Source organism: Enhydra lutris, unplaced genomic scaffold, assembly GCF_002288905.1.
Source record: "Enhydra lutris kenyoni isolate GAN:26980312 unplaced genomic scaffold, ASM228890v2 scaffoldscaffold9, whole genome shotgun sequence".
Classification (NCBI taxonomy): domain Eukaryota; kingdom Metazoa; phylum Chordata; class Mammalia; order Carnivora; family Mustelidae; genus Enhydra; species Enhydra lutris.
In genome coordinates this window covers 10702388-10728188 of record NW_019154093.1, presented here as the reverse complement: position 1 = coordinate 10728188, position 25801 = coordinate 10702388, and the positions used below count along the sequence as shown (strand labels likewise).

The window sequence follows — 25801 nt, the reverse complement described above, 5'->3', positions numbered from 1 at the left end:
TAAGATTTTATTTATTTTATTTGACAGAGATCACAAGTAGGCAGAGAGGCAGGCAGAGAGAGAGGAGGAAGCAGACTCCCTGCTGAGCAGAGAGCCTGATGCGGGACTCGATCCCAGGACCCTGGGCTCATGACCTGAGCTAAAGGCAGACGCTTAACGACTGAGCCACCCAGGCACCCATGTATAAGGATTATTAAGCCTTTCTTTGCTAGGTGTGTTACACTTCACTTCTCCCAGCCTGTGGCGTATCTTTTAGCAGATTTTTTGGGGGCAGTTTTATTGAGATTGAATTCACATACCATACAGTTCTGTCATTTAGTGTGTATAATTCATTGGTTTGGGACATATTTTTTTTTAAGTTGCAGTAAAACATATGTGTGTGTGTGTGTGTGTGTGTGTGTGTGTAAAACAGAATTTGCCATTTCAGTCATTTTTAAGTGTATGGTTTTGGGGCACTAGGTACTTCCCAAATAGCAGCAGGTTCGGCAGCTTCCAATTTGGATTCAGGCCACGTTGTCAGTCCTCAGGACTGAAGCACAAAGCTATTCTCCGATCCCGTATTTTCTTCTAATTTATTTTTGAGTTTTGTTTTGCTTCTCATGTTTTTCATCTACCTGGGGTTTTCGCTGCTTGAGTCCGTTTCCGGGCTGCTGGTCCGTTCCATTCACGTATTTGTCTCCCCGCCTCGCGCACGCTGCTTTAGTTACTGTGCTACTTTTGGGAGGCTCTGCTTCAAGTCTGGGCTGGTCTTGGACTTTTATTGTTTCATCTGGAGTTTAGAATTAGTTTGTCAGATTCCACCAAAAATCATGTTGTGATTTAGGTTAGAATGGCTTAAGGTTCGGCCATCGCCTTGACACCTGTGCTTCTGCATTTCCTTTCCTCCCCGTCAGGCTGCTGTTCCTGTCCCTCCAGGACTTGGAACAGCATTTCCCTGTGCAGATGGTACCAGCAGCGGCTGGGTTTGGAGCCAGGGCCACGAGGGACAGAATAGAGTGGTGACGGGCCCAACAGCAGTAACCTCTGCAGAATTTGTGCCATGAAGGGACACGTTAGTGAGCTTTATGGTTGATACCTAATTTTCCTGATAACCCTGGAAAGAATCCAGCTCCGAGAGACGAGTGCCCGTGACTCCAGCACAGGGCTTCATGTTGTGAAGCTGGTGCTGTGGGCGCCACGCGGTCCACAGAGGCAGGGGGTGGGGGTGGTACATGTGGTGGTGGAGAGCAGGGCCCCTAGGGCTGCCTAGGCCATTCAGGCTCTGTTTGCTCCCAGCAGAGTGACTGAGGACAAGCTACTTAATCACTCTGGGCATGGTTGCCCCATTTGTAAACAGAAGGCTAATAATAGTGCCTTCCTGATGGAATTCTTTTCAGGATTAAATAGGTTAATGTGTGTAAAATGCTTAGAATAGGCCCAGTAAGTGCTGTCTAAGCCACAGGGGCTGCAGCAGGCCTCAGGGGTAAAGGCTCTGGTTTCTGGGGAGCTGATTGCCTCTTGAGCGGGCTGCATTGGAAAGTGTGTGGACTTGGGCAAATTTAGGCTCCTGTCTTACCTTGTCTACAACTGTGTCTTTTTTTTTAAGCTTTTATTTATGTATTTACGTATTTATGTATTTAGAGTAGGTGCCCACAAGCAAGCAGGGGGAGGGGCAGAGGGAGAATCCCAAGCAGACTGCCCATGGAGCCCCATGTGCGTCTCAAGCCCACAATCCTGAGATAACGACCTGAGCCGAAACCAGGCATTAAGGGATGCTTAACTGACTGAGTCACCGTTGATGTGGCTGGGTAGTTGTTTTTTGTTTTTTTAAAGATTTATTGATTTATTTATTTGTCAGAGAGAGAGCCAGCAGGATAGCTCGTACACAAGCAGGGGGAGCAGAGGAGGGAGAGGGAGAAGGAGACATCCTGCAGGGCAGGGAGCCCTTTGCGGGGCTGGATCCTAGGACTCTGGGATCCTGATGAGCCAAAAGCAGATGCTTAACCCACTGAGCCACCCAGGAGCCGACGACTGAGCAGTTTTGAGAGCGTTACTAAACCTCTGAAATTGGCCCCGCCCTGGTGACCAGGCGAGAACAGCACAGACCCATGTTTCTTCTCTGGCTGGCTGCCTAACACTCCCAGCTTCTGCTCACCCGCAGGTCCTTCCCCGTAGGTGCCCCGTGTGCACCAGGCTTCTCACAAAACAAAATGCCTTTCCTTTCTTCCTGTTGCCCTTTCTGAGGCACTTTTCACACAGAAAGTTGCCCCAGGACTATTGCTTTCGTTTTCAGCCGTTGGGCTCCCTGCTGTAACTCTGGGTCACCGGAACCTGGTCGGGCAAGATCCAAAGACCTTTGTATTTATTCCCCGAACATTTTTTGAGGAAACTTTGGCCACCTGCGTGACCATGTGTGTGGCCCATGCTCACCAGTTCTGAGCGTTTGACGCTATTGACCACCCACTCCTGAAGCTTCTTCCCTTGTTCTCCTAGCCATACTGCCTTCCCTTCTGCTCACATCTCACAACCCCTCCCCTCCCTCAGTGCCAGCCACTTCTTTCAGAGCCTGTCTGGCATCCTGCACCGGGCCCTGCCACTCGGCGGAGCCTTCCTGCTAAGCATCTGCCGTGTGCCTGCGTGTCGCTGCTCAAGGAGCTTGTTGTCCCCGGGGGGAGAACCAGGGAGTCAGCTCGCCCCCAGTGAGCGACAGCAGGGCTAGAACGCAAGCACAAGACCAGTGGCAATGTCAGTATCTTATAAATGGTCAGAGTTCATCACATTTTGACAAAATCAGTGAAACTAAACACTGAAATCTTTCAAATACATTTATAAACAGATGATCGAATGTTCCTGTGACCACCAGCAGGCTGACCGTGGCCTCTTTTTTTTTTTTTTAGATTTTTTTTTTTAAATTTATTTGACAGAGATCACAAGTAGGCAGAGAGAGAGAGAGAGAGAGAGAGAGAGAGAGAGGAAGAAGCAGGCTCCCTGCCGAGCAGAGAGCCGGAACCTCGGCCTCTTTTGACCTCGGGTGCACCTGCCCTGGACGTGAGGAGCTCTGACCTCTCTACTGTAGCTGGTTCCTCTGGGCCTTTATGCCATCCTGCCCTGCTGAGTGGAGCTTTCTGGACCACCACCTGAGGGCCGCTCTTCCACTCAGGCTGGGGAGCGCCTCTTGTAAAAACGTTTCTTCTCTCCCCTGCCAGCCTGGGCTAGAGAGTCCCACCCGTGTTCCGACTCCTCCTTCCCCCAGAGGTCTTCCGCCAGCCGGTCCACTTTCTCTTAGTGGAAATGCCGCTGTGTGGTTGCAGGAGCTACTCGGAACTGTGGAGGTGCCAGCTGGGAGGACTTGGGAAGGGCTCAGTTTTGATGGGGAAGGGCCCCCGAGGGAAGGGAGGGGAGGATAGGGGGAGCAGAGAGACTGGGGAGAAAGTAGAAGCATGTGAACACCTGTCTGAAATAATAGTATAAACGCCAGATCCCCGCCTTTTGTCCTTAAAAATCTATGACCTTCCAGAATCCTGAAAACTAGTATCCTCATTCAACAATAGGAGGAATGCTCTGGGATTGAAGGGGTAGACCTCCCTCCGAGCCTGAGGACTGCCAGATGGGTGAAGAGAGGGATGGCTAGATGCGGAGGTGGTGATAGCTGAGCTGAGTCTTTGCAGATACCTGAATAGGAAGCAGCGGAGGGGGAAGCAGGGGGGCTTTGGGTGGGGACAGCATGGGCCACGGTGACCCGGAGGCGGAAGTTTGATAAGGAAGGCTCAAGTCCCTGGGGGAACAGATACCGATGAGTCCTTTTCCCAAACCTGTGGGACTGTACTGTGCTGCATAGCACTCTCCTGTCTCGGGTGTGTCCTTAACGAACTGTGTCGTAAGTAGAAGTCTTGTTTGCCCTATTTAAGGTCAAGGCCGGGGACGTGGTGGCTCTTGATTTTTTGTCCCTTTGAAGTCTCTTAGTGCACAATGTGCACATGCACACACAGGGGTGTGCCCCCAGCGTGCTGACTGCCACGTGGCTCCGTCACCTTCATTCATTCCTTCTTCCTGCAGCCTGGTACAAGCGGAATACTGGCACGACCCGGTCAAGGAGGACATGTACCGCAACCACAGCATCTTCTTGGCAGATATTAATCAGGAGAGGGTAAGCTCCTATCCCAGGCTGCTGTTGCTGTGCGTTCAGGTTGCTTTGGGGGCGCCGCACGCAGATGAGCTGTGACCGTTTACCCAGAATATCCTGGACACACACCCTGGGGAACAGAAGTTCCTTTTAGGAAAGCTGGAATTCATTTGGCTTTCTTCCCGTAGGTCCTTTTCCTTGCCTTGCGTTGAAGAAGCAGGGTAAGCTCAGTAGGTTGCTGGCTGGCTTAAAAGGAGCGTCACAGTGGCTGTCTTACTGAGGGCAGCCTTCCTCGTGGGTCCCTTGGGGGTCAGATTTTCTCAGAAGTGAGATTTACGTAGAAGAGAGATGGCAGAGGGGACTGAACATGTCCCAGGCACAAGCTTGGTTTGGTTTGTGGGATTCTGGTAAACTCAGTGACCAATTTGTATTGGGCCCATCTGCAGGGTTTTTTTGTTTTGTTTTGTTTTTTAAAACAAAACTTGAGTTGGTGTGGAAGAAACGGAAGTGTTATAGCAGAACCACTCAGAATGTGCGGTTTCTCATTTTGCCTTGGCTCTCTCTGGGTGGTCGCCTTTAACCTATGTGACGGATGCCTATGGAGTGATAGACTATGGTTGGTGGGGGCATTGCCAGTTAGATAGGATGGTAAGAAAAGGCTTACAAGGTATATTCTGGGCCAGGAGCTGGAAAACCAACCCATTATCATGGGGAGGAAATACGGTGGCCCAGGGTTGGGGAGGCCAGAGCACTGAAAGGCTTTAACATCCCTGCTGGAATCTGACGGTATTGTCCCTGAACTACTACTGGCTTTCTTCCAGGGAGTCAATGAGTCCTACAAGAAGAACCTGATGGCCTTGAAGAAGTTTGTGATGGTCAAGTTTCTCAATGATTCCATTGTGGACCCTGTGGACTCTGAGGTGAGATGCTGTGCCGGTAGGCCACACCACACCGGGAGACCAAAGGAGTAAATGGCATTACAATACAGCCACCTGCTGGGGAGAAACCTTCAGTCCCTTCCTCCACCTTCTGTGTAGAGCAGGGCTTCTTTGCTCGAGGTCTACAAATGGGACACTTGGGGCTATAACACCCCCCCAACACCTGAAATTGTTTGCAAAATTATGTAGTGGCATTGTCTGAGGAAGGGTCTCTAACTTTTACCACATTATCCAGGAGACCTGTGACCCAAGCCATCAGCCCAGTCTGTAAATCCCTGAGCTTGGCATTTAACGTCCGCCTTGACCTACCTTTCCAACTTAATCTTCCTTCATGTCCCACTTCATACGTATACTCTAGGATGAAGTCTTGAAATGCACCAGACTTGGCATGTGTTTTTACTCTTAGTGCTTTTGTTCATGCTTTTCAGTCTCTAGAGTGCCCTTCCCTGGGCTTTTCCACCTGACAAGCTAAAGTTCATCTGTCAAGGCCAAGCTCAAACGTCACTTCTTCCATCCAGGATGTCATCCCTAGTCCAAGCAGACTTTGCTCCCTCTTTTGCAAAATCATCACATTATGTCAGGCCATCAGGGACAGCCTGATCGGCCTGCCATCTGCTTTTGCAGGGCCCGTGAACCATTTTTTAATGGTTAGAAAGAAACCAAAAGAATATCTGATGACAAAGGTTATATGAATTCAAATTTCAAGGTCCATAAGTGAAATTTCATTGAAATAGAGCCATATTCATTTTTTACCTTTTTGAAAGCCATATTCATTTTTTATATATTGTGTGTGGCTGCTTTTGTTTAGAAGGGCAGCCCTAGGGAGTTACACTCATGTGGCCCTTAAAGCCTAAGCTATTTTGTATCTGGCTTTTACAGAAAAGTTGGCTGATCCCTGTGCTAAACAGTTGTTTCTTTGCCTCACCAGACCAGAGTTGTAGAAAACAGGGACCACATATATATTTATCTTCAATGTCAGATATAGCACAAGGATTTTCATAGCGTAGGTGCTCACTGTAGGAAACAGGAATTCTGCGGAATTGGAAAGCGCTTTGGAAAGATTAACTCATCCCTCAGGATCTACCCTTAAAAAGAGATGACTCAAGACATACTCTGTTTTCACTCTTTGCTACAGCTTGGTGATGCTGTTTGTTGGCAGTCTTAACTTGACAATATGTGCTCTTGTGTCTGATCTTCGTTTGCCCTCCTCTCCTGCAGTGGTTCGGGTTTTACAGGAGTGGCCAAGCCAAGGAAACCATCCCCTTGCAGGAGACCAGTCTGTACACACAGGTAACCAGAGAGGAGAGAGGTGCTGTCTTTTTCAGCTCCTGGTTCCCAAAGCTGCTCGATTCTTTGGTGATAGAGGCTGTCCTGTATGCCGCAGAGCAGTGGGTGCTTGGAGGCCCGTGACTTGGTCTAATATGGGTGAGGCCGGTGAGGGTGCTGATTGTGACCCCAGTGTCTCGGGCGCTGGGTTATATTAGTGTACATCCTGAAGGATGAAGGACCTGGACCTCATGGCTTTCCGTATGTACAAAGATCACCTCATCTCCAGTTTCTGCCTGCTGATGAAAAGGTTTAGAACTGGCTTCCTTTGCTGACATGCAGACTGCAAAGCCAAGAAGCCCCCGTGCATCGTGAACACATAGGAGAGGTGTTAACTTTAAAACATGAACAGATGTGAAGTCCTGTTTTTAAATTAGAGCACTGGTGAGGGGAGCGCCTCCTGCAGGGGCCTGGGGGGAGCGCGGTAGGCCCTGTTTCTCCAGCAGAGGTTGCACCATTTCACTACCTCTAATTCTGGGACCTTCCGCACTCCAGGGAACGGATATTGGAACTGGACCCTCCCAAAAGGCACAAGTGCTATGTGCACCACTTGCCTTCTACAAGAATTCTCCTGAGTAATTTCGTGGGCCAGTTGTCTCCTCTCTTGGCTTATCTCCAGCATTTGGTGGCCCAGCTTGGGTGAGCTCAAAGGAAAGGGAAGCTCAGGTCTGTTGAGTTTTGGAAATTACAGCTAAGAACTTCCCTCTCGTCCAAGTCAAACTGATGGTAGCTGCAGCAGAAGCAACACTCCGGCTCTGTCAGCTGCTCATCCTCCCAGCCATGTTTGTTCTGTGCCACTGTGGGTAGTGCCAGGATATGAAAAGTGAGGTGTGTTCTTGAAGGGTTAGATGTTTTCAGCTTTTTCTGTTTTTGGCTCAGTCTCACTTGACTGACATTTTGAGGCAGTTTTGTCTGTGGCCTGCCCACCCACACAGGTGGTCCTCCAGAAGCTTTAGGAAACTTTTCAGAAAGCTGAATATAGAACTCTGTAGACAACAATCTCAATTATATCTATGTTTTGAATGCTCAGGAAGAAAACAGGGAGGTATCCTTTTTAGCAATTTCAACAGTGTTAACACCTAAATTTTGCTACTCCGGGAAAAGACTACACTTTTGAGCACGTATCTCAAATGAACATTGTTTCTTTACAACTGTTAATTTTTCGTGAAGCCTCTTAATTATGATCTTCCTGTCTGCAGGACCGCCTGGGGCTAAAGGAAATGGACAATGCAGGACAGCTCGTGTTCCTGGCTGTGGAAGGGGACCATCTTCAACTGTCTCAAGAATGGTTTTATGCTCACATCATACCCTTCCTGGAGTGAAACCCTTGTAGTCTGCCCCAGAGCTCAGGGAGCCCCTAGCGCTTCTATACACCAGTAGGAGAGCGTTCCCTTCATGCCTAAGCCTGAGCTCACATCCAGCTTGCAACTAATCCTTCCCTCTGGTTATCACCTAATACGCCCTGCTCAGAAAGATCTAAGATTCGAATCTTATCCTTTGCCTCCTCCTATCAGCATATGGTGTTGAATGCAAGTTTAATTAGTTAATAACCATGCATGGAGATTATTTTACAATCCCTCAATGTGGTCAGGCTGTCTTAGGCAAGTCTGCTGCTGATCAGTGTCAGAACTGTGCCCAGAAGAGTCTGAAGCTAAAGCAATTAGAGTTTAAGGGCAGACACCTTTTTCAGGAAAGCCTAGCCACGTTTCAAGCCAAGAGGCAGCCAGTATCCAGGCCTGAGGGGACCATAAATGCTTGCTCAGTTTTGCTGGTGGAGAGCCAACCAGTGCTTGTGAAAGTATTGTTTAGATGGTGTTTCTGTGTAATTCCTTGAGGCTACCCTCTTTTCTCAGTATGTTGTCTCCTGTGGTGCGTTAGCATTGACATCTTCTGCTGGGCCACCATCTTGTCTCAGTAGCACTCTTGTCTCATCAGGTAGTGATAAATTAGTTGCTCTGTCACAAAAGGGGGGGGGGGAGTAGCACCCAACTGGATTGCTTAAGGTGGCGGCGGGTGGGGGATGGAGTACATCTTGCTTAACTTGGGGAAATGAAGACAAATGTTCAAGTGGACAGAACACTGTATGTCAACTACACCTCAGCTGAACAATGTACAAGCAGAAACGATAAGTGAGGACACAGCTGGTCCCTTCCACTCCATCCTTGACTAACCTGTCCCTTTTTCCGTGTGGCCAGTGGTCTACATTCTAGAGTCACTGTGCTGCTGGTGTTAGCAGACAATGGAAGAATGGAAAGAGATCAGGCTTTCTAACTCCCCATCTCAAAAAACTATTTAGAGTACACTCAAAACTATTTCTGATGTATTTGATGAAAAAAAGGATTATTTGCTCAGAAAGCTTGGGGAATACTGCATACCCCTTTTCTCCTGATCTCCTGAGATCAACTCAGAATACTAAGGACTGAGAACTCCTGTTACGATAAAAAAAACAACAACTAACCTTTAGCTACTGTTTTCCCATACTATGTGAGCATGGACATTTTAGCCTCCCACTACTCCACCCTGAGAAAACCTATCTACACTTCCTGGAAGACTATTGTGCAGAATGCCCATGTGAGGGACGACAGCTGTGCAGAGGGAAGCACCTTGTTAGTGCTGCTAAGTTTACGCTTTATGATTTTTCTCTCCCCTCTCTCAAGCCTTATTTCTCAACTAGAAGATGAGGATTAAGGGTAGCAAGTGGGGGGAATGTGAAAAAAATTTTATGATACTGTCTAAAATAAAGACTAGTTTCTTATCCTTGGTGTCCTTTTCCTTCTCAATACACTTACATACCTCTCAGGGCACCTGGCTGGGTCAGTCAGTAGAACATGCGACTCTTGATCTCGGGATTTTGAGTTCTGAGCCCCATGCTGAGGTAGAGTTCACTTCAAAAAAATATTCTTACATCTCTGTACAGTAAACATCATAGGTAGATACTAAGCAAGTCTGGTATTAATTTTATTCTATTTTCTGTATAACTTTAAGTACATAAAGGTTTATTTCCACAGGCCTCAGGAAATGGGTAGAAGTCACAGGACAATCTCTCTTCCCACCAAAAAAGTTGCATTATTTTGGTAAGTGTCCTAGAGAGAAAAACTGTAATTTACATTAGCAGTGCTGTGCAAGATTCTTACATAAGACCTAAAACCAGGCTGCAGTGGAGATTTTAGTCCTTTGTTCAGGTGCCTGGACAGAAGCCAAAAGCAGTTGAGCATGACAGGACAAAGGAGGCAGTGAAGGTGGAGGACAGGCACCCAGCATGGAAGGAGGAAGGAATTCCAGATCCCTTGGAATGGTGTGTTTTCCGTTTTTTTGTTTTTTTTTCTTGTTTAAGTCGTCTCTGTAGGAAGGTGCTGGGCAGGGATCCCAGTGAAAGGAAGGGGCCAAGACTCCCTTAACTGGCCTGGGTACAGGGCACTGCCACAGCGGCTGACATGGGAGAACCTACTCTCCCAGGTTCAGGCAGAGCCAGGATGGAATGCAGAATGAAAGGAATGCTTATGGGAAACAATTCTGCTTGGAATGCTAGCTGGCCAGCTTCAGCCTTTGGTCAGGTACAACCCCTGCCTCACTTGTCAATAGTGAAAAATTAGTTCGGTTAGAAGAACCCGCTAGAATCACACCTGCCTCTGCTACCTTCACGCTCATTGTTAGAAAAAGGTGAACTTGTGTGAACATTCTGATCTGTTAATCCCCGGGGACTGCTTTAGTCTTCCCAAAGACTGTTGGTCAAATAGCCTGCAAAGGCTGAAAGCTTAGACACACCAGTGCTGGTGTGCGGTTCCTTAAGGAGGGACTGGTGGTGTGGTTGAGCCGATAGGGAAAAGCCGCACCTTCCTGCAGAAGATGAACTGACCTGCTCTCCCGCCCCAAATCTCAGCCTGAGGTATATTTCAGTGAAGGCAGGTAGCTGTGCTTCTCAAAGCAGAGAAGCAGCTGAAGAGCAGAAAGGTAGAGGAAACCTAGAAAAGAACCGTCTTGATACAGATTTATCCCATGGTGTGAGGGAGAGGGCAAAGAACCCGGTGGCACTTCGCTTATCCAGCAATTTCTGTCACTGTGGTGACCAATTTCTGCCCATTCCATAGGGTCTTGAACTGCTCAGGGACTGGGAATTCATTCTGCAAATAAAGAAACCATGTTTAAATCCAAGCTACACAATAAATTGAGGTTAAATCTTACACTCTTCTCCCAACGCTTGCTTCCACCAAACTCTTGGAGCAAGAAGGATGTCCTGAGAGCGAGACCGAACCACCTACAGCAGCCTGGCTGTGTGAGTGGCAACACATCTCCTACGACCCAGCTCCTCTGCCGCTGACATAACAAAGGGGCACTGCGTTGGAGGAGTGAGAACAACGGCCCCAAGGCCAGAGAGGCAGAGGTGTGAGTGTGTTCCCCACTGATACTGGATCAGCAATCTCAGACAAACCTGGGAGGCACAGATGAGAACACATACACGTTCTCGTATATACTGCACGGTGCCAGTCCTTTGGGGCTGTGACTCAGTCCCATTCCTTGTTACTACCCTAAGCGTCTGCTCAACCTAAGGAAGGAAAAGCCACCTCCTTTGGAGCTCTACTTCATGAGACCACCTCACACTCATGGGTGGGGTGTCTGAGGTGCGTATTGCTAGGCTAGACCCACTCAGTGCAGAGTGGCCATGAACTAACTTTCTCTGATGCAAGAAATCTTCAGTCCCTCCTGTTTTTAGAGCATATCAAGAGATCAAGAAACTTACAAAGTCACCGCCTTCTGTAGGAATGAGGACATTCATCTCAGAAGATTTGGCACTGACTATCTCGCAATCCAAGGAATTCTTGCTCAGGTAGACATGGCAGCCGTCTGTTTTGTTGATGGAAATGGTTGGCACTTTACCCATTACCTACAGAGGAAACCAAGAAGCTTAGTCCCAGTAGCTGAGGAGAGCAATAGTACATTTCAGGAAAAAGCTTTCACTATTTTAGGCGATTCAGCAATCACACGCAAGCTCACAGGTATACAGCAGATACTGGATACTGGAGGTGGGCTGGGATGGGGGCTGGAAAGGGCTCACTCTAAGAGCCAACTCCTTTCCTGCCACCAAAGCAGCTCAGCTTACAGACTCCGTAGAATCAAATTCCCAGCACAACAACATCTGTGGGTCAGCCATGTCTTTCAATTAATTCCTCAGGGACCAAAGGAAGGAGCCAAGATATCAAGTTACCTGAACTTTGACATCCCTGCTATTGATTATCTCCACAATGCCCACCACATCATCGAACACCAGACCGAGTTTCTTACAGTTATCTAGAAGGGAGCAGATCAACAGTGTAACATTTTCACGAGGCTTGAACTCACAACCCCGAGATGAAGACTGAGTTGAGATCAAGAGCTGGACACTTAAGTGAGCCACCCAGGCGCCCCATCAACAGAGTAACTTTAAAGGAAGCTACTGTAATAAATTTAACAATCTTTAGGAATAGGGTAGGCATGATTCCAGCCCTCTCAGCATTCGGACAGAGCCTGCCTAGGACAATGACAAAAACTCACCTACTGTAATGGAGTTTATTTTGCCCTTGATTTGCAATGTCGTGTTGACACACTTGTATATGTAAGCCACCTGTTTCAGCTCTGTGTCATCAATCACCAGGTTGGGAATGTTCTCCTGATTTTCCTGTTTAAGAAATACCCCTTTCAGGAATCCCATCACTAATACACCCTACCCCCCAAAACAAGCTGCCCCAAAGTTCTGTTCTTGGAATCTAAGACAGAACCCTGCACTGTTTGGCTGTGCTCTGTTTAAATCCCCTGTCCCCACTTCTGGCTCCTTCTGGCATTTTTAACTCACCACTCTCCACTTCTTGCCCTCCAGTTCCAGTACAGCTGGCTCCTTCTTTGTGGTTGGTTTGGAGGATGGGCTGACTCCTGGTTTAGGTGCAGAGAACGGTTTGGGGCCACTTCGTACCGGACCGCTCTGAGCCTTCAGGGCAGGGTTCCTGTGAGTCTTCATGTCGTCAGACACATGTTTCAGGGCTGTAGGAACAACAGCTACCTTGGGCCTGTCCTTCATATCATGGTTTTGGGCTAAGGCAATAACCAACTTCTGCTCTCAGTGTTAACAAAAACTTTAAAGCCAAAAGCCAAGCCCTTGAAGATGTTCTCTCACAGTCAGTTTTGGGGAAGTGCTTTTAGAATTTCCCTTCTACCCCAACATTCAATTATACAGTTCCATTAAAAAAACAAACAAACATGGAATGTGTGGATATGAAAGGATTGGGTATGTGAATGCACAGAAGAAGATCTTGAAAGACACTTACCAAATATATATTCATAATATATGTAGAGTTTTTAAAGCACAAAAGAAAAGTAATACATGATAGTAAAAAAAATTTGGGAAAAAGAAAGAAACCTCACCCACAACTGACCTACCACACCTCCTACCCAGTATCTGCATTTGAAATCTCATCCCACGAGTTTTCCTACTGATAGAAGTTTTGTATTTGGTTATAACCATACACATTGTTAACAAGTCTGGTTTAACCAGTTAACACATAAAAATTTTCTCATGTTAACCTATAGTTTATAAAAATTTCTTTTTTGTTTCTTTTTAAGGAAAAAAATTCCATAATCACCTCTTGCAGGCTGATACATTCCTTGCTTTTTAATATGGCCCAACGTAAATAACCAATACGGACTGGCCCTTTCAGCCCCACCACTCCTTGTGGCTATACTAGACGTCTTCTTCAACACTGCACAGTTGGCTGCAGAAAAAGACTTAATGGCTGCATAATATCTTATTAAAAGGACACACCACAGTTAACCATTTCTCTTACTGCTGGATATTTAGGTTGTTATACCATTTTTAGCTACTACAAATAATACTATATAATACTTGTTTTTTATTTTAGATATTTTTATAGGTAGATTCCTAGAAGAGGGCTGTATAATTTAGTCTTCTGCCTGCTGTGTATAAGGGTGTCTAGTTTCTCTATACCAACATTGGTAAATCTTATGCAAAATTTCCATGACTAACAATCATCTTCTGAGTTAGTTAACTGACCCCCCCCCCACACACACACGCACACATGCACACACACATATATACACTCAGTGACTTCCCAAAGAGACCATGTGGTAACACAGAAAAGGCTCTAGGGTAAACTGCCAGCACCATGCCTTGGTACAACAGGGTACTCTGTATACGCCACTCAATATTAAATAACTTTCCTATGGGGCAGAGGGTTCCCTCAACTGTAATCATCACTCATTTCAGTTTCCATTTAAGCCAGGTTTGAGGTCCCTTTGGGTAACCTGAAGGACAGTGACACCCCAAATGGAATCTCCCATACACAAACCAGGATTCTGGTTTATCAGCTGTCAGGTCTCTAGCTGGTAAGATCTGGCCCAAAGAACTTACTGTACCAACTTTTCTTGCCAAAATATTCACTTACCACGTGTGATGCTCTCCCCCTGATTAATCTGCGCAAACAGTGCTGAGCGGGAAGCAGACTCATCTGAGTCTGAACTGACGGGGACTGGTGGGGGAGGTGGGCCTGGTGGGGGAGGAGGGGGACCCGATCCGGCAGAGGGTCCAGATGGCAATCCACTCAGTTCTTTTGCCACAGGCCCCTAGAACAATAAAGGCAGGTTAACATAGCCATCCTCTCTTCCCCTCTGTACCCTTCCCAAATAGGGTCTACATGTAATCAAGGACATGGGGTACCCACTGGAGCCTTCAATGCTTTGATTCATGCTCCCTAGCCACACCCAACATCGCTTTATTCCCTCTTAACCTTTTCCAGGGACCCAACCCAGCTCCATTTTTCAACTTTCCCACTGTTCCTTTGGCCTCTAATTCCAGTTCTAAGCCAGCTGTGCAAATTGACTTAGGTATGTCACCAGTACCTCAGCCTCAATGAGGCCAAGACTGATGTCATCATCTTCCGCCTGCTCCCCTACCTATACAATCACCTCCTCGATTCTATTTCAGTAAAAGATGCTGCCATCCAAGCTTGACTATTCAATTTTCTGGAGCCCTGCAACCCCCTCAATTCCATCAAATCTTTCTATTACCTTGGTTATAGCTCCTGCAAGTTTTTCTGCACCACCCACGAGCCCCATGAGAGCACTTCCACAGTCTGAGCATGAGCCCTTATCCCTAACCTATACACTCAGACTCTCTTAAGGACAAGTCTGATCATTATCACTCTCTTGCTCAAATACCTGTAATAGGCACTTATCACCTATTACTAAGTCTAAGAGTCATAATCAATGCTCCTTTTCAGCCTTTTCTCCTAAAAATCTGACTCTCTCCTTACTGAAGACAGAGATGACCAATCTCTACATTCACTCTACATGTTACATGTACTCTGTTTAAGCTTTGCTATTTGCTAGTATCCCCGTTTCTCTCACTTCTCACTGTTCTATACTTGAAAAAAGTCTCGGATCAGAGTACACCTGTTCAAAGTACAATCTCTTCCAGTGAGACTCACTCTTCCTTCTACTCTGTACTCTGTATCTTTAGTACAGCATTTAGCTTGGTGATTTGTACTTAGGATTTTTATATTTCAATTTCTAAGCTTCTAGAGGGCTGGGATAATGTAACTCATTCTTCTGGCCCTCTAGCATGACCACAACCTCTGACCCATGTGTAATGAAAATGAATAGAACTAAACACTTCTCTGATCCTTGTTTTCTGTACTCTTCTTTTTTCCCCTCCCCCTCCTTTTTCTTTCTACTCGCCACTGAAAAGACTAGCATTTCTTTTTGGACCTTGGAAGCAACAAAATAAAAGAAAATTGTGGACCCTGTCCCGAAGGGATAGAAGGAGGGAGGGAAGACTCACTAACCGTTTTGCTCCAGGACAGTCCAGTGGTATGGAACTCCTTAATGTAAGCCTGTAGCTCTGTCCATATACTCAAGTAAGCTTTGACCCAATCCACATGCTTCTTATCGCTGGGAGAATTAAAGAAGAACTCATCACAGATGGCCAGGGTACATTATAATAGTGATTCCAGAAGCCCTCCCATCTATGAGCTCATGTCTTGGCTGTAGTGTGGCTCTGCTCTATGGCAGCTTTTCTAACATAACTGAGCTTTATGGGGCGCCTGGGTGGCTCAGTTGGTGAAGCATCTGCCTTTGGCTCAGGTCATGATCTCAGGGTCCTGGGATTGGGCCCCACATTGGGCTCTCTGCTCATGGAGGAGTCTGCTTCTCCCTCTATCAAATAAACAAAATCTTTAAAAAAAAAAAACTGAGCTTTACTATTTTTTTAACCTATTTTATTACCCTAATTAGACTACAGTCCATTAGGATAGGGACTGCAGATCATATCTCTTCCTATCTCTTATAGCAGTATTCCTCCAACTTTTTTAAGTATAGCAAAACTGTTTTTTCCAAGCAGACCTTAAGCAGAACATAATATATAAAACTAATAAAAGCAGACATTCTGCACATGAAGCTGTAGTGGAGAGGAGGTTATTCAGGCATCACTGTGGAACTCCAGGACTTCAAGAAACTCAAATGCTCTATAGCACAGTGCTTTACGTCCCTCCCACCAAAAATCTAAACCCTTCCTGGAAGAAATAATCATCATAAAATTATAGAAAGAGCACTGCACTATAGTCCAAGTCTCCCCTCTTCTATATTAGCTGGAAGACTCTATGACTATTTTTTTTAAATATTTTATTTATTTATTTGACAGAGATACAACAAGAGAGGAAACACAAGCAGGGGGAGTGGGAGAGGGAAAATCAGACTTCCTGAGGGCAGGGAGCCCGATGAGGGACACCATTCCGACCCTGGGATCATGAACTGAGCTGAAGGCAGATGCTTAACAACTGAGCCACCCAGGCACCCCGACTTTATGGCTATTTAGCGTAAGACCGAATTTGCTCAACTGTAAAGTGCATGGAGTTTAATGGTGGGGTGAATCAAAACACTACAGTGCTTAACTCTAGGTTGCTGGAAGGATCAAGGAAAAGCCTGGTGTTCTGAGACATATTTCACACACATGAAGGCTATTCCTTCAGAGTAGTTATTCAACAAATGATTGATGGAAGGAAGGGTTTGGGTAATTACACAGCTGCATGCTGTCACTCCAACTCAAAACTAGCAATAGAGAAGTCAGTTAGGACTGATGAACATATGTGGTTAGACATACAGTGACTCCCTACCCCTTACCTGATACCTGTGCTTTGCCAAAACAGCCTTCCTCTCACTTTACCTAGTAAATTTCCTAGTAAATCTTACGGAACCTTTTGGCATAGGGCCAGTTAGAAATTCTCAACAAAGGAACAAAATCCACCTTGTCTAAACAGGCAAATTAAAGGGCATTCATTGGGATGCCTGGGTGGCTCAGTCAGTTAAGCATCTGCCTTTGGCTCAGGTCATGATCCCAGTGTTCTGGGCTCTAGCCCCACATCACACTCCCTGCTCCACGGGGAGCCTGCTTCTCCGTCTGCCTGCTGCTACCCTGGCTTGTACTCCCTCTCTGACAATAAATAAAATCTTTTAAAAAAATAAAGGGCATTCGTCCATTTTACCCCTCGCGAAACTTCCTAAATCTGAAAAGGTTAAGGTTTAGAAGACTAAACGGGTCTCTAGAAACTCTAGAGAAAAAGCAGAAGTGACAGCAGAAACACTTCCTGCTTGCAAATGCAGCTTCTGTGAGCCAGTACCTATTGAAATTTCCAGAAAGCAGCCCTGGGGTACAGAACCAACACAACAGCCTTAACCCCAAGTGCTACTCTGGAAAGCAACCAGCTGGCTTGTCCTTGACCCCTTGAGAAAAGGCTGGACTTACACATCTTTGTACTCCTTGAGGACTCGGTTTGTATAAAACATGGCAGCATCATTCATTTCTTTCACATAGGGACCAGGCTTGGGAGCCTAGAGAAAGAGAAGCTGTCAGTGACTCAGGGCCTCTCCCAGCCATCTCTCTTACCCTTTCATTCCATCCATTCCCTCCCATGGAAGCTGCACTGCTCACCATAGCCACCCAACCCAGGGCCTGGATACTTTCGCTGACAGCTGATAAGTGATTGAACAACTTGCTGCCTCGGTTCTTCTCCCGGAAGGTTATCACTTCCTGGATCTGCTCTGAGATGGGTGCCAACAAATCGGAAAGCTTATTCTAGGGAAAGACGTGGGAGAAGATTCAGGTTAGTCTCTCTGTAAAAGCTTTATGTATTGGTCAACTCTGATTCTGCACGCAAGAATTCTTCATGGGCTATAATGAACACCCAAATAAACTCTGTATTCATCCTGCATATGGCTAAAATACTGCTCATCATCTCACTCTCCTCTGGCTAGATCTGGTGGTTCTTCAGGATCAGGACCCATACTCCAGCTACACCACAAAATTCTACCATTTCAGCCACTTGTCTCTTTTCTGTCCCACTAAGAAGAGACACTAGCTCATTTCTGAGCCTTTATTCATGATGGTCTCTTCTTTTTCCAGATAGCCAAATGGTTCCCCATGCTTCATGAGGAACAGCCCTCCTGCCCCAGCCACATTGGCCACTTACAGCAGCTCCTATCAGCATAACCAATTCTGGCACCTCATCACACATCAGCAAAAACTATTAATGGACTCGTGTGAGTACGTTTTTTGAAATTTCTCATTAATTTTTCAAAGACAAGGGCTTTGTCTCAGCCCTCTTTTATAGTCCTTACAGCCCTCAATACATTGCTAGCCATACAGCAGCTGCTGAGCAGAGATCTGCTGAATCAAATGCAATTAGGGGGCTTGGCATTTGAACAGGCAGATTATTAGCAAAATAGATAAATCTGGTGTTTCCATGTTTTATCCTTTCAGTTTTATCCTTCTCAATTCTCAGATATTAGCACGAAAAACAGTCTTTAAAGCAGAAGTCAGCAAACTTTCTCTAAAGAGCCACACAGTAAATATTCAGTCTCTGCAGGACATACGGTCTCTGCTGCAATTTCTCAACTCTGCCATTCTAGTGTGTAAAGCAGCAATAGACAATACTTGAAAGAATGGGCATGGCTGTGTTCCAAAAATCTTTCATTTACAAGAGAGATGGCAGGCCAGATTTGGCCTGGAGACTTCAGTTTATCAACCCTTAGTCTAAAGCGCGGGAAATATTAACAGTGTCTCAGTTGCCTGATCTGTTGTTGAAAGTGTAGGTTTCAAGAAAAGGTTTAAGACAAATGCTTTAACCATTCAAGAGAGATTAAGAATTAGAGTCTAATATATTTAACATTATCTTATACTATTTTTACACTATTTAGGCATGCTGAGGGTCCAGGAGTTTTCATACAGCATTAACAGGAAGATTTCTTTTATTGACCCTCTGCCTAGGAAAGTCAAATGCAGAAAGAACAAATAGAACAAAACTCAAATCCACATTTTCGCCAACTGATCTTCATACCTTAGCACCATAAAATTTTGAGGTAGGAGTAAACTTAAAGGGAAATCCCAACCACAGGAGGAGGAGGGGAGAAGCAATACTTTAGGAGTTTTAGGATCTCCACAGTAGCATTGTTAAAGCCCAGCCACAGCGAAGCAAGAGAACCTCTATGACCCGAAGAGCTTAGAGGACAATATAATGAATTTGGCCTCAGCCAAGAGGTTAAAAAAGACCACTGAGAGACGTAGCAAGGTCCAGGAGTAACTATGGTCCTAAATAAAATGACAGGAAAAAAAAAAAAAAAATAACAAAAAGCAACCCTAAACCAGTAGAGTCCGATAACTACTCAATGACACATTCTCATGCACTTTAAGTCTGACTATTCTGGGACTTGGTGTGAACGTACACGGGCCTGGAAGGTCTATTTTAGCATGTTGTGATACAGCAGAAACCTCTCAATTGTCCTGAGCATCAAACCACAAGGAAACCAACTAGCAGTGAACTTACACCTGCCGGCTGCTGACACTGAGAGGCTGTAACCAAGAGAGCTCGCTCCAACTTCAGACCTGTGTGGACCATCTCCGCCTGCCAGAAAGAAGAATCGCTTATCAATGACACATTACAACTGGAGAGGGTCCTGATAAGAATAACCTGGAACCTCCACTTCCACGTACTCTGGTAGCAACCTAGGCACATCCTGTTGCCTTCCTCAGGTACTCCAGATTCCAGGGAGTGACAGGAAAATTAAACATACCGCTGTTCTTGTTGGAACTCATCAGGGATACACAGCCAGGAAGTGAAGATAATCAGGGTTAGCCTTAGATGAAATCAGTTAGCAAATGTACATGCAGTGCAGTATGAAGTGCACTGAAAAATCCCTCCTGCCTCTCATCACCAAAAAAGCTCTTTTCTCAAAAACTTGAGGCTGAAGTAAAGGCAAAGGCCAAATTTATGCCTGAATTCTCAAGGTATTTACTTCTTTAGGTTAAAGCTATTTCTCAAAGGCTAGGTCATAACCCATTCAGATTAAATACGTATTTCTTACTGATAGTCATAGTCAAGAGAGTTTAAGAAATATGAGGCTATAACCACTATCTAAACACAAAAATTCAAATAAGGTAACCTATTTTTTCTAGATTTGTGTTTTTAGAACATACAAGTGATACATGGTTTTAAGTCTTTGCAAATGTTACATACTGTATAAAGTAAAAATGTAAGCCCCCACTCCTGTATCTAAGTCCCAGTCCCACTCACAAGTGCTAACACCACTGCCAACAGATGGTACATGAAAGACTCAAAATAGATCTTCCAAAGATCAAGCAACCAGTCTTGCTAAAGGGTCAGGAAGATCCTAAACATGGTTATTGCTTACAGAGATTACAGAGGACTAGCAGAAAGATTTTGGGTCCCAAAAAGAGATTCAAAACATTATCTAGGTGTGGGGGTGGTGACGATGGAGGTGGCAGCACATGAAGCAAGGTGGGTGGAGAGGCACCTGTCACTGCCTACTTCACATTCTTGCTGTGAGCTAAGTGTGAAAATAACCACATTAGCATAACTAATAACTATCATGCATAGCTTTATAAATGCTAAGTCATGACTATGATTTCTTTGAGTAAGCCACCCTAGGCTTGGTTATATAACATGCTGGTGGGGCTGCCTGGGTGGCTCAGTCATTAAGCATCTGCTTTCGGTTCTGGTCATGATCCCAGGGTCCTGGGATCGAGCCCCACTTTGAGCTCCCTGCTCAGTGGGAAGCCTGCTTCTCCCTCTCCCACTCTCCCTGCTTGTGTTCCCTCTCTCACTGTATCTTGCTCTAAATAAATAAATAAAATCTTTCAAAAAAAAAAAAGTAGCAACATGTTGGGATCAGAATGGGAGAATATTCTCACTGTAAGATAAACCAAGCCATATTTTATTTTTTTTAACAGATCTTATTTATTTATTGTACACATGTGGGGGGAGGGGAGAAGGGGAGAAAGAATCTCAAGCAGATTCCTCACTGAGCATGGGGCCTAATGCGGGGCTAGATCCCACGACCCCAAGACCATGACCTGAGCTGAAATCAAGAGCCGGATGCTTAAGTGACTGAGCCACCCAGGTGCCCCGCCAAGCCATATTTTATGCACCAAGCAAGTCTTCAGTATAAAAGAAGCCCACGCAGAAAATGTGATAAAAGCTGAAGGCCTGGAAATATTTGAGAAACTATTCCAGTGCCTGGAGTGAGCTCCTCAGTGAAGGTAAAAGAGGAGGAGCCAGGACCCTCTCAAGGGGCTCTTAAACCAAGAAGGAATAGGATCTGAAGACAGCCACCAGTCCTTAAAGGAAGGAAAAAGGGGCAAAACATCCTTACATGTTTCTGCACATCTCCCCCAATCTCTTTACTGATCTTCAGGTACTCTGCCACAGGACCAGCAAGCAGTGAGTCGAATGCTTGCACATATGGAGCTGCTCCTGCTAAAGACAGACACACCACAGAGAATCAGTCCTGCACCAAAAAGATGATTTATTAAAAAGCCATTCCACATGAAAGTGGAGAGGCAAGGTAATAGAGTAAACAGAATACTGGAACATGAGTCCAGTACCACCACTGACTGTGTGACCCTAAGTTCCTTTTCCTCTCTGAGCCTAACTTTCTTTATCTATAAAATGAAAACTTAAACAAACAAACAAACAAAAAAACCCTGAGCTCCCCTTTAGTGCTAACATTCTATGATTCATTTGGTGCATATGCAAAACGGCTAATTTGCCAATCTCTTGGACAGAGGAAATTTTCCTATCACTTGTCGCCCAACTTCTAGAGTGGTTTTACTAAAGAAAGAACAGGAAGTATCACACAATCAGGAAGTTCTTATGTTAAAATAACCACAGGCCTGCCTACACAAGTCACTTCCTCCCTTATCTGTTCACAAGCGATGAGCTTAGCAGATTAAGCATTTTGGGACATTAACTTCGTAGGTGAGCATATACTGTGACAGAAAAATTTTAGGCCAAAACATTGAGTCTTCATTCAAAGTATTCTGCTGGCTGGATACTGCTTACCTTTGGGAGCACTGTCTCCATACCCACAGTGCACATCAGAGCCATGGGATACAGCCTCCAGGCGGCCCACTGCCCTCTCCAGTCTTTCTACCAGATTTTGCATGTCAGCCATTGTGTACCACCTGCTGAAAGAGATCATATGTCACTTGTTGTTTTAACAGTACACAGCACCTAAGGAGAAAAGACAAAATACTCATGGGGTGAGGAGGATGCTAAATCTGAACAGAATCAGTTAGTAATGAAACAAGATGAAAAACAGACTAATATATTTACAAAATCATAAAGACTTCATTAAGCAAGACAGCGACTCAGAAAAAGGTGTTCACTGAAAGCAAACATTTATTCATTCAAATACTTACTGAATATTTACTATGACACCACAGAATATTTGTGCCAGAATTCAGAATTTACGAAGTACAGTCACATATATTACCTCAGTTTGTGCCTCCCAACAATTACTCAGAAATGTCAGGTTAATTACTACATTCTGTAGAGAGAGTAAACTTAATTACAGTGAAGTTAAATGACTTGCTTACAGTCACACAGCTAGTTAATAAGAAAGCCAGCACTCAAATTTAAGTCCTCTGGCTCTAAATTCAGTGCTTTTTCCTACAACATCCTGCTGCCTACTTACAGAATGCCCCAAACCACGATAAATAGGGTATTTATTTTGCCTTCAATAGCTTACAGACTAATAGTGGGTACTTGACAAGTACACAAACAAATAGAAAAAAAAATGTTAAGGTGATGTAAGAATGTTGCAGATACAGTAACAGAATTTCAGGAAGGAGAAGAGCGTATTAGCGGAAAAAATCAGGTAAGGACAGCATGGACATGCTGCCACTGAGCCAGGCTTCACAAATGAGGATGGCAGGATCTAGACTTGGAAGTAGGAAGACAGACACATCTGGAAGAGCTTTTTTCAGATCTTTCACAAGTACTAATTTATCTGAAACTAGTCTCACGCAATGTCTAAATCCTTAAGAAAGGAAGCTCTACCAGAGAAAGGATCTTCTTTGGCTTGTTCCCTATTATACTCTACCATCTAGGCCACTGCTTGGCAAGGAGGTGTTCAGTAAGTATTTATGAAGTTAATGAACCTAAAGCATAGCATCTCAAAACTCCAGAGGGATGAGTGTTCTTAAAGTTGCCCATGCTATACACACAAATAATCATTAAATGTTTTCAATACACGAGCACATGAAATGTTTGAGACCATAAGTGATATCATAAAAATAAGTCAGTGAAATTTCAGTCAAAGCCTTGACTTAGGAGAGATTCTACTTCATTAATTAGTTCAGTTACTAAGCTGAATGAGTTCAACACCCTTGAAATTGCCTAAAATGACCACAGCAATTACAATGTCCTCAAAAATGACATGTCAGAAGATCTCAACCTAACACACTGTCCTCCCTGAGGAGGAGATAAGCAGATTTACAAGACAAAGTAAGGAAGACAGTATATTTTTCTTGAAGATTTTATTTATTTGAGTGAGAGAGAAAGAGAGAGAGAGACAGAGCAAGCACAGCAGGGGGAGGGAGGGAGGCAGAGGGAGAGGGAGAAGCAGACTCTCCGGTGAGCAGGGAGCCCGACATGGGACTCGATCCCAGGACTCTGAGATCACGACCTGAGCTGAAGGCAGACACTTAATTGACTGAGCCACCCAGGTACCCCAAGAAAGAAAATATAATCCCTGTCCATTCTTTTCTGTGTACAAGGCTCTGGTCTCTCTGGGCCTAGCGACTTACCACAGAATGTTTTGTTTTGACTTATTTAAATAATCTCTACCCCCAATGTGGGGCTCAAACTCACAACCTTGAGGATCAAGAGTCACATGGTCTTCTGACTGAGTCAGTCAAGAACCCCAAGAATGTCATTTAAAAGACAATCAGAGGGGTGCCTGGGTGGCTCAGTGGGTTAAAGCCTCTGCCTTCGGCTCAGGTCATGATCCCAGGGTCCTGGGATCGAGCCCCACATCGGGCTCTCTGCTGAGCGGGGAGCCTGCTTCCTCCTCTCTCTGCCTGCCTCTCTGCCTGCTTGTGATCTGTCAAATAAATAAATAAAATCTTTAAAAAATAAATAAATAAAATCTTTTCTTTTCCCTCCCCCATTTTTTAAAAGAGAGAGAGTGTGCTCTCTCAAGGCGGGGTGGGGGGGGAGCGGGGGGGGGCGGGCAGGAGGCAGAGGGAGAGAGAGAATCCCAAGCAGGTTTCATACCCAGTACAGAGCCTGATGTAGGGATCAATCTCATGACCCTGAGCTTATAACCTCAGCCAAAATCAAGAATCAGATGTTTAACCAAGCCACCCAGGTACCCTGTTAAAAATAAAATCTTAAAAAAAAAAAAAAAAAAAGGATACCATCCATTCTGTTATAAAACACATTCCTTCATATACAATGGATACTACAGGTTGAGGCTAGTGTTAACATGGAAAACAATGAAGTGTATCTAATGGCTGCCAGGGTTGGTGGACACTTACTCATCTTAAAAGCTTAGTAATACAGCTTCATGAGATTTTTGGATCCTTTTTTTCTGTATTTCACTTGGACTTGTAAGCTTTCATTGCTAAACAAGCTACAATTTTGCTGTCTAACTTAAACAGAATGTAAAAGGATAATACAGCTATCATTTATAGGTAATCTCATTCTATCATTAACCAAACAGGAGAATGGTACTTAGTTTTTTTGTTTTTGGTAGAGGCAGGGTGAAATCTGAGATGCTATAGGAAAGAATATCCAAAATTGAAGGGACCAAAAGACACACCTTATCTCACTCTCCATCCCCACACACATATTCACATTCTTCAGGTGGTCATGTCCACTCCCAAGCCTTCAACTAGCATTATGGCAGCACCATTCTGCCTGCTTCCCGAGTGGCACCACAACAACCATCTATAGACCAATGGCTCCCAGAGAAGTATATCTAGCTCAAGCCACTCTTCTGGAATTTATAATTTTAGATCCAACTTCCTTCTAGACATTCCTACCTGGATGTTCAGAACGCATCTCAAACTGAAGTATCTAAAAAAGAACTCATCGTCCTCCCACACCTCTCACTCCCCAGTGGCTCAGTAATCCAGCACTATTATCAACCACCTGATTGACCAACTTAGTAACCCAGGAACACCTGGGTTTGAATAACTGTACTTACAGGCATAAAATGAAGCACCAAAGTGTAGAGGTTAAGAGCATGGTCTTTAGAGAAGTCAGATAGTTTGGGGGTTTGAATAACTGTACTTACAGGCACTGTGACTATGAGTACTATCAAATTTTCTCAGCCTCAGCTTCCTTATTAGTATAGTGGAGACGACAGTACAAAATCCAAAGGGCTAAAGTAACAATAAAGGGGAAATACACTTGACTCTTGAATACCACAGGTTTGAACTTATCCATTTACATATGAATTCTGTATAATACAGTACTATAAGTGCATTTTCTCTGCGTTTGATTTTCTTAATAACATTTTCTCTCTAGCTTATAAGAATACAGTATAATATATATATAACATACAAAATATGTGTTAATCAACTGTATGTTATCATTAAGGTTTTCAGTCAACAGTGTGCTATTAGTAAATCTGGGGGGAATCAAAAGTTATATGCTGACTTTCAAATGCATTGGGGGGTCAGGACCCCAACCCCCATGTTGTTCAAGGGTCAACTGTACATGTAGCAGTCCTGGATCAGTGCTGAAAAACAGCAAGGATTCCATACATGTTAACTAAATTATATTGTTCCTTACTCCCGCAAATCTAGCCAGTCATCAAAATCCATAGGCTCTCATAGGCTCTATCTTGATTATCTCATGAAAAGATCCCCTAGCCTTCATCCTGATTGTCAAAAATCAGGTCTTAGAAATTAAGGAGTCAATCCCATTTACAATTGCACCCAAAACTATAAGATACCTAGGAATAAATCTAACCAAAGAGACTAAGAATCTATACACAGAAAACTATAAAGTACTCATGAAAGAAATTGAGGAAAACACAAAGAAATGGAAAAATGTTCCATGCTCCTGGATTGGAAGAATAAATATTGTGA

General features: G+C 44.8%; 2 protein-coding genes across 7 annotated transcripts in view; one reads left to right on the top strand and one right to left on the bottom strand.

The window, feature by feature from the left end:
• LOC111143013 (palmitoyl-protein thioesterase 1) overlaps positions 1–9122 on the top strand; it is a 25469-nt gene extending 16347 nt beyond the window's left edge. For all 3 annotated transcript variants that reach the window (XM_022496418.1, XM_022496420.1, XM_022496419.1), the window contains 4 exons: positions 4036–4126; positions 4924–5022; positions 6259–6330; positions 7566–9122. In XM_022496418.1, coding sequence (XP_022352126.1) covers positions 4036–4126; positions 4924–5022; positions 6259–6330; positions 7566–7688 — 385 coding nt within the window. In that variant the 3' untranslated portion in view covers positions 7689–9122. The remainder of the gene's footprint in view (positions 1–4035; positions 4127–4923; positions 5023–6258; positions 6331–7565) is intronic.
• A 178-nt stretch (positions 9123–9300) lies between these two features.
• The window catches only part of LOC111142860 (cyclase associated actin cytoskeleton regulatory protein 1), a 26545-nt gene continuing 10044 nt past the window's right edge, over positions 9301–25801 (bottom strand). For 2 of the 4 annotated variants that reach the window (XM_022496227.1, XM_022496224.1), the window contains exons 2-13: positions 21762–21886; positions 21073–21176; positions 19227–19304; positions 17336–17479; positions 17150–17235; positions 15195–15300; positions 13797–13974; positions 12194–12378; positions 11896–12019; positions 11570–11652; positions 11105–11248; positions 9301–10487 (exon numbers count right to left, since the gene is read on the bottom strand). In XM_022496227.1, coding sequence (XP_022351935.1) covers positions 10404–10487; positions 11105–11248; positions 11570–11652; positions 11896–12019; positions 12194–12378; positions 13797–13974; positions 15195–15300; positions 17150–17235; positions 17336–17479; positions 19227–19304; positions 21073–21176; positions 21762–21873 — 1428 coding nt within the window. In that variant the 5' untranslated portion in view covers positions 21874–21886 and the 3' untranslated portion in view covers positions 9301–10403. The remainder of the gene's footprint in view (positions 10488–11104; positions 11249–11569; positions 11653–11895; positions 12020–12193; positions 12379–13796; positions 13975–15194; positions 15301–17149; positions 17236–17335; positions 17480–19226; positions 19305–21072; positions 21177–21761; positions 21887–25801) is intronic. The other 2 variants (XM_022496228.1, XM_022496226.1) reach the window with 2 other exon arrangements.